Source organism: Rana temporaria, chromosome 8, assembly GCF_905171775.1.
Source record: "Rana temporaria chromosome 8, aRanTem1.1, whole genome shotgun sequence".
NCBI lineage: Eukaryota > Metazoa > Chordata > Amphibia > Anura > Ranidae > Rana > Rana temporaria.
In genome coordinates, this window is record NC_053496.1 from 68,579,823 (window position 1) to 68,594,258 (window position 14,436).

The 14,436-nt window shown below is 42.1% G+C and overlaps 1 protein-coding gene across 2 annotated transcripts in view; it reads right to left on the reverse strand.

The window, feature by feature from the left end:
• Nucleotides 1–1,861: 1,861 nt before the first annotated feature.
• The window catches only part of STYK1 (serine/threonine/tyrosine kinase 1), a 61,864-nt gene continuing 49,289 nt past the window's right edge, over nt 1,862–14,436 (reverse strand). For both annotated transcript variants that reach the window (XM_040361971.1, XM_040361970.1), the window contains 4 exons: nt 13,560–13,768; nt 6,683–6,723; nt 3,278–3,374; nt 1,862–3,044 (listed from right to left, as the gene is read on the reverse strand). In XM_040361971.1, coding sequence (XP_040217905.1) covers nt 2,840–3,044; nt 3,278–3,374; nt 6,683–6,723; nt 13,560–13,768 — 552 coding nt within the window. In that variant the 3' untranslated portion in view covers nt 1,862–2,839. The remainder of the gene's footprint in view (nt 3,045–3,277; nt 3,375–6,682; nt 6,724–13,559; nt 13,769–14,436) is intronic.

Genomic DNA, 14,436 nt, shown 5'->3' on the forward strand with positions numbered 1-14,436 from the left:
AGTTAGATAGGCAAGTACTGTATTCACAAAGTACTTGCCTCCTAACTTACGGCGGCGTAGCGTAAATGTGGCCGGTGTAAGCGCGCCTAATTCAAATTAGGCTGAGGGGGCGTGTTTTATGTTAATAGGGGGTGACCTGACGTGTACATATGCCAGTGTGCATTGCGGCAAAGTACGCCGCAAGGACGTATTGGTTTCGACGTGGACGTAAATTACGTCCAGCCCTATTCACGGACGACTTACACAAATGACGTAAAATTTTCAAATTTCGATCTGGGAACAACGGCCATACTTAACATTACTAGTCCAGCTATTTGATGAAATAACTTTACGCCTGAAAATGCCTTACGTAAATGGCGTATCTTTACTACGACGGGCACACGTACGTTCGTGAATAGGCGTATCTATGCATTTACATATTCTACGCCGAACTCAACGGAAGCGCCACCTAGCGGCCAGCCTAAATATTGCGCCCTAAGATACGACGGCGCAAGCCGTCGTATCTTAGATAGGTTTAAGTGTATCTCAGTTTGAGAATACACTTAAACTTAGGACGGTGCAGATTCCCAGTTAGGTCGCCGTCTCTACTGATACGCCGGCCTAACTCTTTCTGAATCCATCTATCAGTCTGTAAGTGCAACCTGTTATGTTTACAAGTAAACCCTATATACAGTAATGCACTATTAAGTTTGTCCGCTTATTTCCAAATGCTGTTGGTTGGAGCCAGGAAGTATCAAGATATTTAGGAAACCACTTGGGAGCGGACCAAGGCTGCCTATAGAGGATCTCTCAAATCACTATTTGATCTCCTTGTGGGAAAATTCTTTAACATTTGTTCTTCATTATTCATTTAATCTATAATTGAAAATGGATTTGTGCTCATGAGTCATATGGTCATGATTTAATTAAACAATTTTTGTATGTACGTGTCATTTTATTATAAGTTATATATGTATCTGTTTTATTGCACCTTGCAATTTATCTGAATATTCACTTTGTGAAAAAAAAAAATTGCACTTTATTGCAGGAGTTTGTGTACTATTGAGTATCAAGTTTTTTTTTTTTTTTTTAAATGTCTGGTTTGGTATTCATGATCATGGGGGATTTTTTATTATGTTTTCATTGTCCTAACATATATTGGTTGGGTTAGTGCACAATACATTTTTTTCCACAGAGTTATGTGGTGTAGTATTCAACTACCTTATTTGTGCAGCAGTGCAGCAGTCCCGGCACTGTAAGCCAAATGTGAGTTCCAGCATTTTGTGAAGGAGCACACTGTGGGGTTGATTTACTAAAGGCAAATAGACTGTGTATCTTACAAACCCCTATATATCTGGCACATCAACAGTTATTTTTCTTCACATGCAGCATATGCAAAGAAAAAAAACACAGGGAAATTGTCATGTTTTCCAGATGTGTCTGATGGAATTTTTCATCAGAAATTCCTATCGTGTGTGGGCCGAAAATTCTATGGGAAATTCCAATCGTCTGTGTGGAACTCCGTCAGAGAAAATTCCTACGCATGCTCAGAATCAAGTCGACACATGCTCGGAAGCATCGAACTTCATTTTTCTCGGCTCGTCGTAGTGTTTTACATCACCGCGTTTTGTACGGTCGGAATTTTGTCTGACAGTGAGTATGCAAGACTGATGGAAGACAGCTTGATCGGAATTCTGACGAAAAATTCCATCAGATTTTAGTCCATCAGAAATTCCTATTGTGTGTACAAGCCATTAGATGTTCCGACTTCTCTCTGACCTGTCTACCTGCTTGTTTTGGGCCCATGACAATGACAGTATTGAAGTCAGTCAGTGACAGTCAGGCAACTAGTGCATAGTCAATAAAAACAAAGTACAGTACATAAAATGGTCCACAGAAGAGTATATATAATTATATAAGCTGTTATCAGAGAAAACGCTGTACCCCAGGCAGAAGCATGAGATGGGGCTTCTTTGTTGCTACAGTGAAGCATCAGGGTCCACCTTCTCCTAAATGTGCACAAGTCACTTAACTATTGAAGCCTTTTTTTAAAAGTTAAAGCGCTTTTCTAAAATAGGATCATAATTGTAATGCAGGCACATTTCGTACATACCTTTACGGCCCAAACTTTTTTTCTTTTGTTTAAGACCGCTATTACTGGTTTATTAACTCTACTTATAGGTTCACTTTAAATTTGAAGCATTTCAATCAATCCCCAAAAATATAAAAAAATTAAATAATTTTGTAAACAGAGATAAGAAAAAAAATCACTGAGCAATGTGACAGCAGAGCGTAGTTGAATAAGTATCCTCCAATCAGAGTTGATAATGAGGCGACAGAGAGTTGTTAATGGAGGATGATCTTTTCCTACTGTCCAGGGACCGCTCAGGTAGGATCAGAAATGTTAATGTAACATCCCCATGAATAAATCAGAGTTCTTTTTATATTTTCATATTAAGTACAGAAAAATATTCCTTCATGTAAAAAAAGAAAGAAAAAAATTATGGTTCACATAAATAAATAATTTCAAGTCATTTTGTAACCAGCCAAGTCAGTCTTTGAAGACGTTGCTGTTAAAGAACAGTGTAAAAGTCGATCTTTGAAGACGTTGCTGTTAAAAAATGGTGTAAAAATCCATCTTTGAAAACGTTGCTGTTAAAGAACGGTGTAATAGTCCATCTTTGAAGACGTTGCTGTTAAAGAACGGTGTAAAAGTCCGTCTTTGAAGACGTTGCCGTTAAAGAACGGTGTAAAAGTCCGTCTTTGAAGACGTTGCCGTTAAAGAACGGCGTAAAAGTCCGTCTTTGAAGACGTTGCCGTTAAAGAACAATGTAAAAGTCCGTCTTTGAAGACGTTGCTGTTAAAGAACAGTGTAATCAGTCTCCATTTTGATAGGCTCTGTCCCAGCTACACCCTCATACAGCTCAGGTACCACAAGCTCAGGGACCTGCAGCACTGTCCTGTCATTTGCAGTTTTCTTCCCATTTTCTAATCGCTTACGCAATTCAGAGAGAGAAACTCTGTCAGATACCTTCCATATCCAACAAGATTTCATAGTGTTGTATCTGTAAAAACAAAGGATTAGACAAAGACATCATTAAACAGAGAACGCATAACAGATGTCTTAAAAAAACATTGAACCAATCAAATCTCAGCAATCATTCATCTAGCTCAAATTAGAAAATGAAAGCTAATATCTAATTAGTCATTGCGGAAAACACCAGAGCATTTCCTGAAATTTTTCGACTAGTGAGAAGGCTGTATTTGAAAGCAATGAAAATAGTAGTTAGTCCCTTACAAAATCTGTTTACAGCTGGAGGGCCTTTTCATGACGTTACCCCGCTGCAAATGCTGCAATATGCTGGAAGGAGGAACCTCTGGGAATGGAGGAGCACCTGAAAATAAAAAGTGAGGGGACATGATTAAGGCACATCTATGGGTACATTTTAAATCATATATTATTTTCCACATTATATTTCAGTTATTTCTAGCCTGATCTGAAGGACCTTGACATTTGTAAACTTACACATATTTACTTCCTTGAATTCTGTGACGCATATTTACTATGCCCTGTGAGTGAGCACTGCTGTGCCACATATTTCACAGAGCCTTCCGTCTAAACCAGTGGTCTCCAAACTGATGTGGCCCTTTGCGGCCCTTTGCTTGCTTTTATCTGGCCCTTGGGGCACTGTTTTCATCCACTGATACCAACAATGGGGCACAATCCCCCCCCCCCCACTGACACCAATGAATGAGCAGAATTCCTCCCAATGACACCAATGATGGGGCACAATTCTTCCCAATTAAACCAAAGATGACACCAACAATGGGGCCCAATGATACCAATGATGGGGTGTTGTTCCTCCCACTGACACCGACGATGGGGCGTTGTTCCTCCCACTGACACCAAAGATGGAGCATTGTTTATCCCCACTAATGTCCAGACCTTTTCTACTCCCAATAACCACAGTCTGGCCCCCCTTAAGTCTGAAGGACAGTAAACTGGCCCTCTCATTAGAAAGTTTGGAGACCCCTGTTCTAAACTAAAGAGGTACTGAAAAGAGGAGTTTCAGGAAGCTGAGTCGTACTTAGGTGAACATAGCATTTACTTGGGCATATGGCTTAAAATTACATTTTTATTTATAAGTAATAACTCTTCAACCACTAAGTTTGGAGAAAGTTTGGAGACCCCTGTACTAAACTAAAGAAGAGGAGTTTCAGGAAGCGGAGTCGTACTTAGGTGTACAGTAGACATGTGCACACTGAAATATTTTGTTTCGGAATTTTGTAGGATGTAACTGCTCATTTTGTCTGTCAATTGTCTAAGTACATAACACCAAGGGAAAAATGATGGAACAGATTGAAAATGGCTTTGAAGCAGTCCCAATCCAGTCCATTAGATGACTTGGGAAAACAAAGGGCCAGATTCACAGAAGAAGTACGCCGGCGTATCTACTGATACACCGGCGTACTTTCAAATTTGCCGCATCGTATCTTTAGTTTGAATCCTCAAACCAAGATACGACGGCTTCTGGCTTCGATCCGACGTGCGTACGGCTTCGTACGCCTTCGGATCGTAGGTGCAATACTTTGTCGTTTTCCGCGTCGGGTATGCTAATTAGCTTTTTCCGGCGATCCACGAAGGTACGCGCGGCCGTCGCATTCTCTTACGTCGTCGCTAGTCGGCTTTTCCCGGTGTATAGTTAAAGCTGCTATTTCGTGGCGTATAGATAGACCTGCCATGTTAAGTATGGCCGTCGTTCCCGTCGTTCCCGCGTCAAATTTTTTTTGCGTAAGTCGTCCGTGAATAGGAAAGGACGCAACTCACGTCTACGTTAAAAAAATTACGTCGGTGCAACGTCATTTCACGCAAAGCACGGCGGGAAATTTCAAAACGGAGCATGCGCATTTCAATCGGCGCGGGGACGCGCTTCATTTAAATGAATCACGCCCCCTACCCGCCCAATTTGAAATACGCGCCGAGAAATACACTACGCGCCGTAACTTACGGCGCAAAATCTTCCTGGAATCGAAATTCCACCAGGTAAGATACGGCGGCGTAGCATATCTCTGATACGCTGCGCCAGGGTAAATGACTGTGAATCTGACCCATAGATTCCAACATTATGATTTTTGCTTGTGAAGTGAAGTGATTAGGTGAGTCACATACTTTTAATTGATGAATTTTCATTTTTTTTCATATACTTAACCTTTAAAAAGGCATTTCAATGATCAAAGGTGATGTACATAGTTAAATAACCACAGCAACTAGATATATGGTCATATCAGTGAAACCTAATCTCTGACTGTTATACATTACTGAACTTTGAACATTACTGTTTGAGCTTTCAAACTGGTTATATAGCACAATAATAGTTCAATAAAAAGCTATATGTGGATGCACTTACTTTGGGTTTACACTTTCCTAATTCGAAAATTGTATATTTTTGAATTCACTAAGTATTTTTCAATTTTTTTTATGCCACTACTAGGAGACAGGTGAAATTCTGTAGCTTTTGCTGAATTATAAAAAATTGGGAGGTGGTTAAAGCAGAGCTCCACCCTATTTTTAAAAATTTGCTTTATCAAATAGCATACTCTAATGCAGTACAAAATGGACGGTATTTTTTTTTCTGTGACAGTACCTTTGATTACAGCATCTGTCAATCGGCTTCCTGTCCCCCCTTCACCCTCACTGTGTCCTGGGAGCTTTTCCCATTGCTCCAGGAGTCATTGCGGAGCCTCACCGCCATCTTGCTACACCCCACACTCCTGCACAGTAATGATAGAGTGAGAAGGGGGCAAGCGGACATCTTGTTACACCCACCAGAGTTTCAGATTTCACAGTTATTTTCAACACAAAACGGAGCTTATATGCTTAAATACAGTATCCGTTTTGTGTTGAAAATAACTGAAGTCTAAAACTCCGGTGGGTGTAACAATATGTCCGCTTGCCCCCTTCTCACTCTATTATTACTGTGCAGGAGTGCAGGGTGTAGCAAGATGGCGGCGACGGAGTATGCGCAGGAACGATCGGTGAATGCTGGGAGTTCAGCATTCACCAAAACAAGGAAGTAAGTGCTTGTGGGCTTCTCGTGCCCACAAGCAAAATGGAAACGGCGTTCCTGACAAAATAAAAGTTGTGATTACAGACGCAAATCGCTTTGCGGATGATTAGAATCAGCAGAGAAGTAAGTACTCATTTGATATGCTTTCAATAATATAATGCCAAAAAAAGGGGCCACAGGAGATCCTCTTTAAATAACACAAAAGTCATGTGACAAAGGAGGTTAACTAGGAAGTAAATTACAATTGTATACACAGCTGCAAATGTGAGTCATATTAAAGTGGCAGTTAAATGCACCAGTCACTAATTTACCTGCCAAAAGCTTTGCAATTCTGTCTTGTCATTTAAATTCCTATATCCTGATTGGAGCTTCCTTTAGTGCACCTCCAGCTTCCTCATTTTACAAACAGGTAGCACAGTGATTGCATAATATTTGCCATAAAATTACAGCTAGAATTTTGAACGTATACTGGATTGCTATGGATTACTGAATTACAGACACCTTTCTTCCTCTATTATTTACACATAAAATAGCATTTATGGTCAAATTGGTGATAACAACGGCCATCATAGCTATCACCATGATCATTAGAAGTGCATTACCGTCTACCTTATTTTACAGATATCAACACTTACCTAAAGTTATCATTTCATAAAGGAGAATTCCAAAGGACCATCTAAATGAACAAACAGGAATAAAAAAATAAATGAAAAACAATCATCAGATTGCACACATCAGAAAAAAACTAAACAAATACAGATATAATAAAACAGTTTGTAAAGCAGTAAATGAAATGATACAAGCAATGGACTATTATTTTTAAACATGTAGCAAAAATGTATACTTTATACTGTAGATCCCAAGTAACTAAGGTTCAATACATAGCTTCACATTCAACATTTAAAAATCTCATCCTGCTTCAAATAGCAGGGTTCTCAAACACTAAGACCCGGATTCACGTAGAATGGCGTATCTTTGTGCGGGCGTAACGTATCCTATTTACGTTACGCCTCGGCAACTTTTACAGGCAAGTGCCGTATTCTCAAACCAAAGTTGCGGCGGCGTAGCGTAAATAGGCCGGCGTAAGCCCGCCTAATTCAAATGTGGTAGATGTGGGCGTGTGTTATGTAAATTTTATGTGACCCCACGTAAATGATGCTTTTTACGAACGGCGCATGCGCCGTTCGTGAAAGTATCCCAGTTAGCATGCTCCAAATTAACCAGCAAGAAGCCAATACTTTCGACGTGAACGTAAATGAAGCCCAGCCCTATTCGCGAACGACTTACGCAAACGACGTAACATTTTCAAAATTCAAAGCGGGAACGACGTCCATACTTAACATTGGTACGCCGTACCTATGCCTCATATAGCAGGGGTAACTTTACGCCGGAAAAAGCCTAACGTAAACGGCGTATCTGTACTGCGTCGGCCGGGCGTACATTCGTGAATTTGCGTATCTAGCTGATTTACATATTTCTAGGCGTAAATCAGTGTACACGCCCCTAGCGGCCAGCGTAAATATGCAGTTAAGATCCGACGCGTAAGAGACTTACGCCGGTCGGATCTAATACAAATCTATGCGTAACTGATTCTAAGAATCAGGCGCATGGATACGATGGCTCAGACTCAGAGGTACAACGGCGTATCTGGAGATACGCCGTCGTATCTCCTTTGAGAATCTGGGCCTAAGTTACCAACAGTATTACTACTAAGAAAAAAAATATATATAATGGTAGTACATTTGAATTAAGCCTCCAATAGGGCCCATTCACACTTGTATGTTGTGGCAATGCGTATTTACTTGCATTACCGCAATGAACTTATGCTTTGTGAATGGCCCCCCAACACACTGTATAGTAGAATGCAACCTGCAAGGCAAAGTGACCTATCACAACACACATACCATGCATTGTGGTATGCTGCATTTGAAAAAAGGGCCATAAGGCAGGGTTCACTCCTATGCAAATTGGATGCGGTTTTTCTCCGCATCCAATTTGCATAGCAGGAGAATGTGACCGGCTCCCTATGGAGCCGGTTCACATATCTCTGGTGCGGCAGCGGAGCGCATTGCACAGAAATGCTGTGCATCTTTGGCTCCGTTTCAGGGCCGAATTCAGGCAAACATTCAGCCCTGATTCGTCCCTGAAATGGAAAACAGGGACGCACAGCGTTCCTGTGCGATCTGCGCCTGGTTTAGGTGTGAACCGAGCCTAAATGTTTTTTTCAACTGTTGACAGCCCATTAATAATTAAATGGGATGGCTTAATGCGACACACATCAACACACACCATAATGCATTTTAAGGCACCACAATGGATCACTTCAGTGCGAATGGGAACTCATTTTTAAGATTACAAAACAGAGAATGTGGCTCCACCCCAATCCCCATTTAATGCCATGGACTTACTTTCCCACCCCATGACAGGCTTCCTTACAGCTCAAAGAATCCTCAAGGGTAAATAATAGTTTCCAGCACACTATGCAACCAAAAACATCCAGCATAACATAACAACATAGTAAACATATGATTTACATCTTCTAAGACAAGTATGCAAAAGTAGAATCCATAGAATCCAACATATGAAACCACTTGTCACAGTATTGTACAGGCAGTGGCAGTTTACATAAGTCTATTTGTAGTATAGTAAAGCTTTGTCCAATAAGACTATTTATATGGAGAGCTTGGAAAGATTGGTAATATAGTAAAGCGGTATCTCAAACATCAGTAAAACGTGGAAACAATTCCTCTGCTTTTTTGTTGGAACTTTGGGGGTTATTTACAAAAGGCAAATCCACTTTGCACTACAAGTGCAAACTACAAGTGCAAAGTGCACTTAAAATTGCACTGAAAGTACACTTGGAAGTGCAGTCGCTGGAAATCTGAGGGGTAGATCTCAAATGAGGGAAGCTCTGCTGATTTAATCATCCAATCCTGTGCAAGCTTGAATGAATGAATGAATGAAGAACTTGTATAGCGCGGCACATGCGAACTAAATCGCCTCTGGGCGCTTGTTGTTCCTGTCTCTTTTGGTATCAGAAGAGATGAGTTTTGATCTTTCTCCTGAATGCTAAGTGGTTTTCCTCCAACCGAATGTTGGTTGGTAAAGCGTTCCATAGTCTGGGACCTTGGACAGCGAATCTTCTTTCTCCTTTGGACTTGTAATTGGCTTTTGGGATTTGGAGCAGGTTTTGGTTGGTGGATCGCAAAACGCGATTGGGATTATGAGTTTTTATTTTTTCGCATAGATAATAGGGAGCATTCCCATAGATACATCTATGCGTTAGGCAGAGTGCTTTAAAAGCAATTCTGTCTTTTACTGGCAGCCAGTGAAGGGCTCTCAGTGAAGGTGAGATTGATTCCCAAGGTTTTTTTCCCAGTCACTAGTCTGGCGGCCGTATTTTGCACGACTTGCAGACGAGCGATTTGGTACTTTGGGAGACCGATGTAGAGGGCGTTTGCATAATCCAATCTGGAGTTTACAATCGCTCCCACCACGGTCGCAATGTCTTCTTTGGGAATAAAAGGAGTGAGTTTGCGTAGTAGGCGGAGCATATGGTGAGATCCGCTGACCACTGACCCTATTTGTGCATCCATTGTCATGTAGGAGTCGAGGATGACCCCAAGACTTTTGACTTTGGCGCTAGGGGTGATGATTTTGCCCAGAATGGGCGGCGGTATCCAAGTTGTTGCAGGTTGATTCGTACGCTTAGCGTGAAACAGGAGAAGTTCTGTTTTCGCTCCGTTGAGTTTAAGATAACTCTTTGTCATCCAGTTCTCTATCAAAGAGAGGCATGTCTCTAGATTGAGATGGTGATCCTTTTTGTTGCAAATGCGGAAATACAGTTGCGTGTCGCCTGCATATGAGTGATAAAGCAGTTTTTGTCTGCTAATGATTTTAAAAAGAGGACGAAGATAGATGTTAAACAGCACTGGCGATAGAGGCGATCCTTGAGGGACTCCGTGCGATAACGTGCGTTTCTCGGAAGTGAAAGGTTCCAATTTCACTGTTTGTGATCGGTTTTCCAAAAAAGAGGAGAACCAAGATAGATCACCTTCTGCGACTTTGGCTACGTCCGCTAGCCGAGTCAGTAATAGTTTGTGGTCTACGGTGTCAAAGGCAGCGCTTAGGTCCAGCAGAACCAGGAGACAAGATTCTCCTTCGTCTGCGGCCTCTAGAATGTCGTCCCATATTTTGAGCAATGCTGTTTCTGTACCGTGTCCGGGGCGGAAACCCGATTGAAATGGATCAAGTAGATTATGGGTATCTAGATGCTGTTGCAGCTGTTGTACCACTACTTTCTCCATGACCTTGGGGAAAGCTTAAATGCTGTTTTTTATTTTCCTTGCATGTCCCCCTCGGATCTACAGCGACTGCACTTCCGAGTGCACTTTGCATTTGTAGTTTGCACTTTTAGTGCAAAGTGGATTTGCACTAAATAACCCCCTTTGTCTTTGCTTTTTCCAAAAAGAGGACATGAGGGTCCAGAAAAAACAGAACATTCAATAACTACAGCTGAAATCTTGACATACAGTATCTCACAAAAGTTAGTACACCCCTCACATTTTTGTAAATATTTTATTATATCTTTTCATGTGACAACACTGAAGAAATAACACTTTGCTACAATGTAAAGTAGTAAGTGTACAGCTTGTATAACAGTGTGAATTTGCTGTCCCCTCAAAATAACTCAACACACAGCCATTAATGTCTAAACCACTGGCAACAAAAGTGAGTACACCCCTAAGTGAAAATGTCCAAATCGGGCCCATTTATTAAAAGCCAGCAGCTGCAGTATGTGTAGCTGCTGGCTTTTAATTTTTTTATTTTTTTAATATTTTTTGGGCTGGAACACCGCTTTAATTTTCTGACTAAAGTTCCACTTTAACTAACAGCAATGAGAATGTAGACAGTAAACCCTGTGTTATTTTACTCCTGAATACATTAATAAAGATAAAGTAATGGTAAATTACATACAGATCAGTCCTTTTATAGCTATGTCTTACAGTATGTCGTTGAACAGGAAGTTTTACAAGTTTGTTAAGTTAAAATAGTGCAATATTACATTCCTTTTTACAAGCTTTACACAATGTTTTCTTAGGAGACATCAGAAACTTGCTACCAATGATCTTTACCACAAATATTTGTTTGCTGTTACAAAATAAAATGGTTATTGTGCATGTGGGTGGGAAGGATGATGTGATGGAGAACCTTGTCTCAAGCTCCTTTTTAGGATGGCACACCCTGAAGATGGGGGAGAGGGTATTTCAGGAAATAGAGTGGCATGAGTGCCAAGATAAACAGAAATGGGCATAGTGAGACAGTGTGTGGTTGGCAGAGGCAGACAGACAGGTGTAAGGTACCAGGTGGCAGGCAGTGAGGTCAGAAAAAGGCCAAGATTTGTGAATTAGATAATAGCATGCCTAGCAAAACCAAGTCTTTAGGTAGGAATAAGAGCTGAAAAGAAGGGAAAAAAAGGGCAAAAAATTAGCATTGGGTGGGTATGTGCGTACAGCACCAAATGATAAGGAGATGTTATACTCACAGCTAGGTAAACCAGAATAAGCAGAAGAGGCTTAGAGAAGTAGCTCAAGTTAGCAAAATATACTGGAGCCATAGGTGTGCGCAGCCTGTGGCATTAGGGTGTGCACCTGAAAGCTCAAAAACACGGTACAGTTCTCTCACTGTGTTCAGTCAGAAAGGGAAGGGGCCGGTAAATTACATTACTCCTTCCCCCACTCATACTGAAATATCATCTATGTGTGCCCACTGCAGTAGCCAATGGGAAAGGAGGAAACTAGCCATGTTGTGGGAGGAGACACCAGGCAGCAGGGGGAATCTGCACTGCCGGGAGTGATTAGGGTGTGCCTGGGCACACCTGGCACACCCTGTGCGCACGCCTATGACTGGAGCTAGTTAAAGTTGGTAAAGCCAGGTCAGCAACCAGTACATAGAAAGTTAGGATATGTTATATTTGCTTCTTTTAAGTCAGTCTTTCTCAAAACATTTCACACAGAGGAACTCCTAATATAACTTTCTGGTCTTGGGGAACCCTTGCTAATATTTACCTACAGCTCACTGCATATTAGCGTGATGGTCACTAGGAAGAATGGCCCAGATTCACAAAGGAGATACGACGGAGTATCTCAGATACTCCGTCGTATCTCAGATACTCCGTCGTATCTCAGATACTCCGTCGTATCTCAGATACGTTTTACACTGTCGGATCTTAGGATACAGTACCGCGGCCGCCGCTGGGGGGAGTTTGCGCCGTAAACCAGCGTCGGGTATGCAAATTAGGAGTTACGGCGATCCACGACGGTTTTTCGCGTTCGCTACGTCGCTGCTAGTCTAGTTTACCGTCGCAAAGTTAGTCGTCATTTTTGGTGCCCTAACTTTACACAGCACATGTATGTGCTGTATAAAGTATGGCCGTCGTTCCCGCGTCGAAATTTAAAAATGTTTCCTTCTTGCGTAAGACGTCCGGGAATACGGAAGTACGCTACGCACGTCGCTGTTCAAAAAAATGACATCACTTCGCGCAAAGCACGGCGGGAAATTCAAAAGGGAGCATGCGCAGTAGGTCCGGCGCGCCTAATTTAAATGGCACACGCCCCTTTGAATTACGTGGGCTTACGCCGGAGGCCGCGGGGTAGGTTTTCATTGCAAGTGCTTTGTGAATTAGGCACTTGCGATGAAAACTTGTGGCGGTGTAACGTATCTATGATACGTTACGCCGCCGCACTTCTACGTGAATCTGGCCCAATGTGTATTATATTTGGGGTCAATAGGGAAAAATACCCCCTGAAGACATTGGAGTCATTGGGCACTCTGAGAGGCAGAAAATTCTATTTGCTTAAAGAATCCCTGGCAACCTCTGGAGGAACCCTGGTTGGAAAAGGCTGTTAAACACTGTCGACCAAAGAAAACTGTTTTATTTATTCTAGCTGCCCTTTCATGCACCTTTATAACAGGCATTTTTCCTTGAAACCCAAGGTTCAACAAATCTTGCCAAGTGCTATATAGTCATAGACAATCTTGTCCAGTTCAGCAGGGACTGGTCAAGAACTATGTATGGGCAGGCTGAATATACCCAAGTTGATTAAGCAATCAATCAACTTGGGTTCAACCAGACTGTCAGATTTTACATGTGACTGTTGCCAGCAGCTATTATAGCCTCCAGGAGTAATCACTGTGTTCTCCCAGCGGGGGCAGCTCCCACTGCCCCCCCCCACCCCTTGTCTAGAGAACACAATGGCTCTGCAGGAGGGACTCCCCTATCAACAATGACTGTGTTGATGAGGGAATCAAGCGATTTCCTGTCCTGTGGTTGCAGGAAATAAAATCGCTCCATCTATGGCCGGATTTACATTTGCACTGTTGCCTTAAATATCGAAATTTCCTGATACAAAATAGCATGTGTAAGAGCATGTAAGCTTTATCATTTGCTGTGGCCTATTCTACACTTCAATGGTTTAGTAAGGAAAAAGGACAATAATATTGAGGACTCACGTATCAGATTTGCTGGTAGCAGACAAATGAAGGAGACGCTCTGGAGCCATCCATTTTAGAGGAGTAGGCCTCCGCATTGGAAAAGATCCACTTGAGTGCATTTCACAGGCTCCTCCCAGGCCAGTCAGTTTAGTGATAAAATTATGCTGAATAAGAACATTTCTTGCTGCTACGTCTCCATGCACAAGATCACGCTCATGCAGATATTCCTGTGGAGGAACCAGAGTGGTTGTGGTCAGAATTATTAACCATATTACAGAGCATCAAAGAAAAAGGCAATGTAATCAAGAAATATACTGTGGGCTAGATTCAAGTAGCCTGCCGTAAGTTTGTGCAGGCATAGCGTATGTTATTTACGATACGCCGCCGCAACTTACACGGGCAAGTGCAGTATTCACAAAGCACTTGCTCCGGCGGCGGCGTAGCGTACATGGGGCCAGCGTAAGTGCGCCTAATTCAAATGAGTATGAGGGGGGCGTGTTTTATGTAAATGGGTGGTGACCCGACGTGATTGACGTTTTTCCCGAACGGCGCATGTGCCGTCCGTGGAATTTCCCAGTGTGCATTGCTCCAAAGTACGCCGCAAGGACGTCATTGGTTTTGACGTGAACGTAAATTACGTCCAGCCCTATTCGCAAACGACTTACGCAAACGACTTAAAAAAAAAAAATTGACGCGGGAACGACGTCCATATTTTACATTGCGTACGCCTCATAATAGCAGGAGCAACCTTACGCCGAAAAAGCCTAACGCAAACGACGTAAAAAAATAGCGCCGGGCGTACGTAAATTTGTGATTTGGAGTATCTAGGTCATTTGCATATTCTACGCCGAAAACGCAGGAAGCGCCACCTATCGGCCAGCGTAAATATGCACCC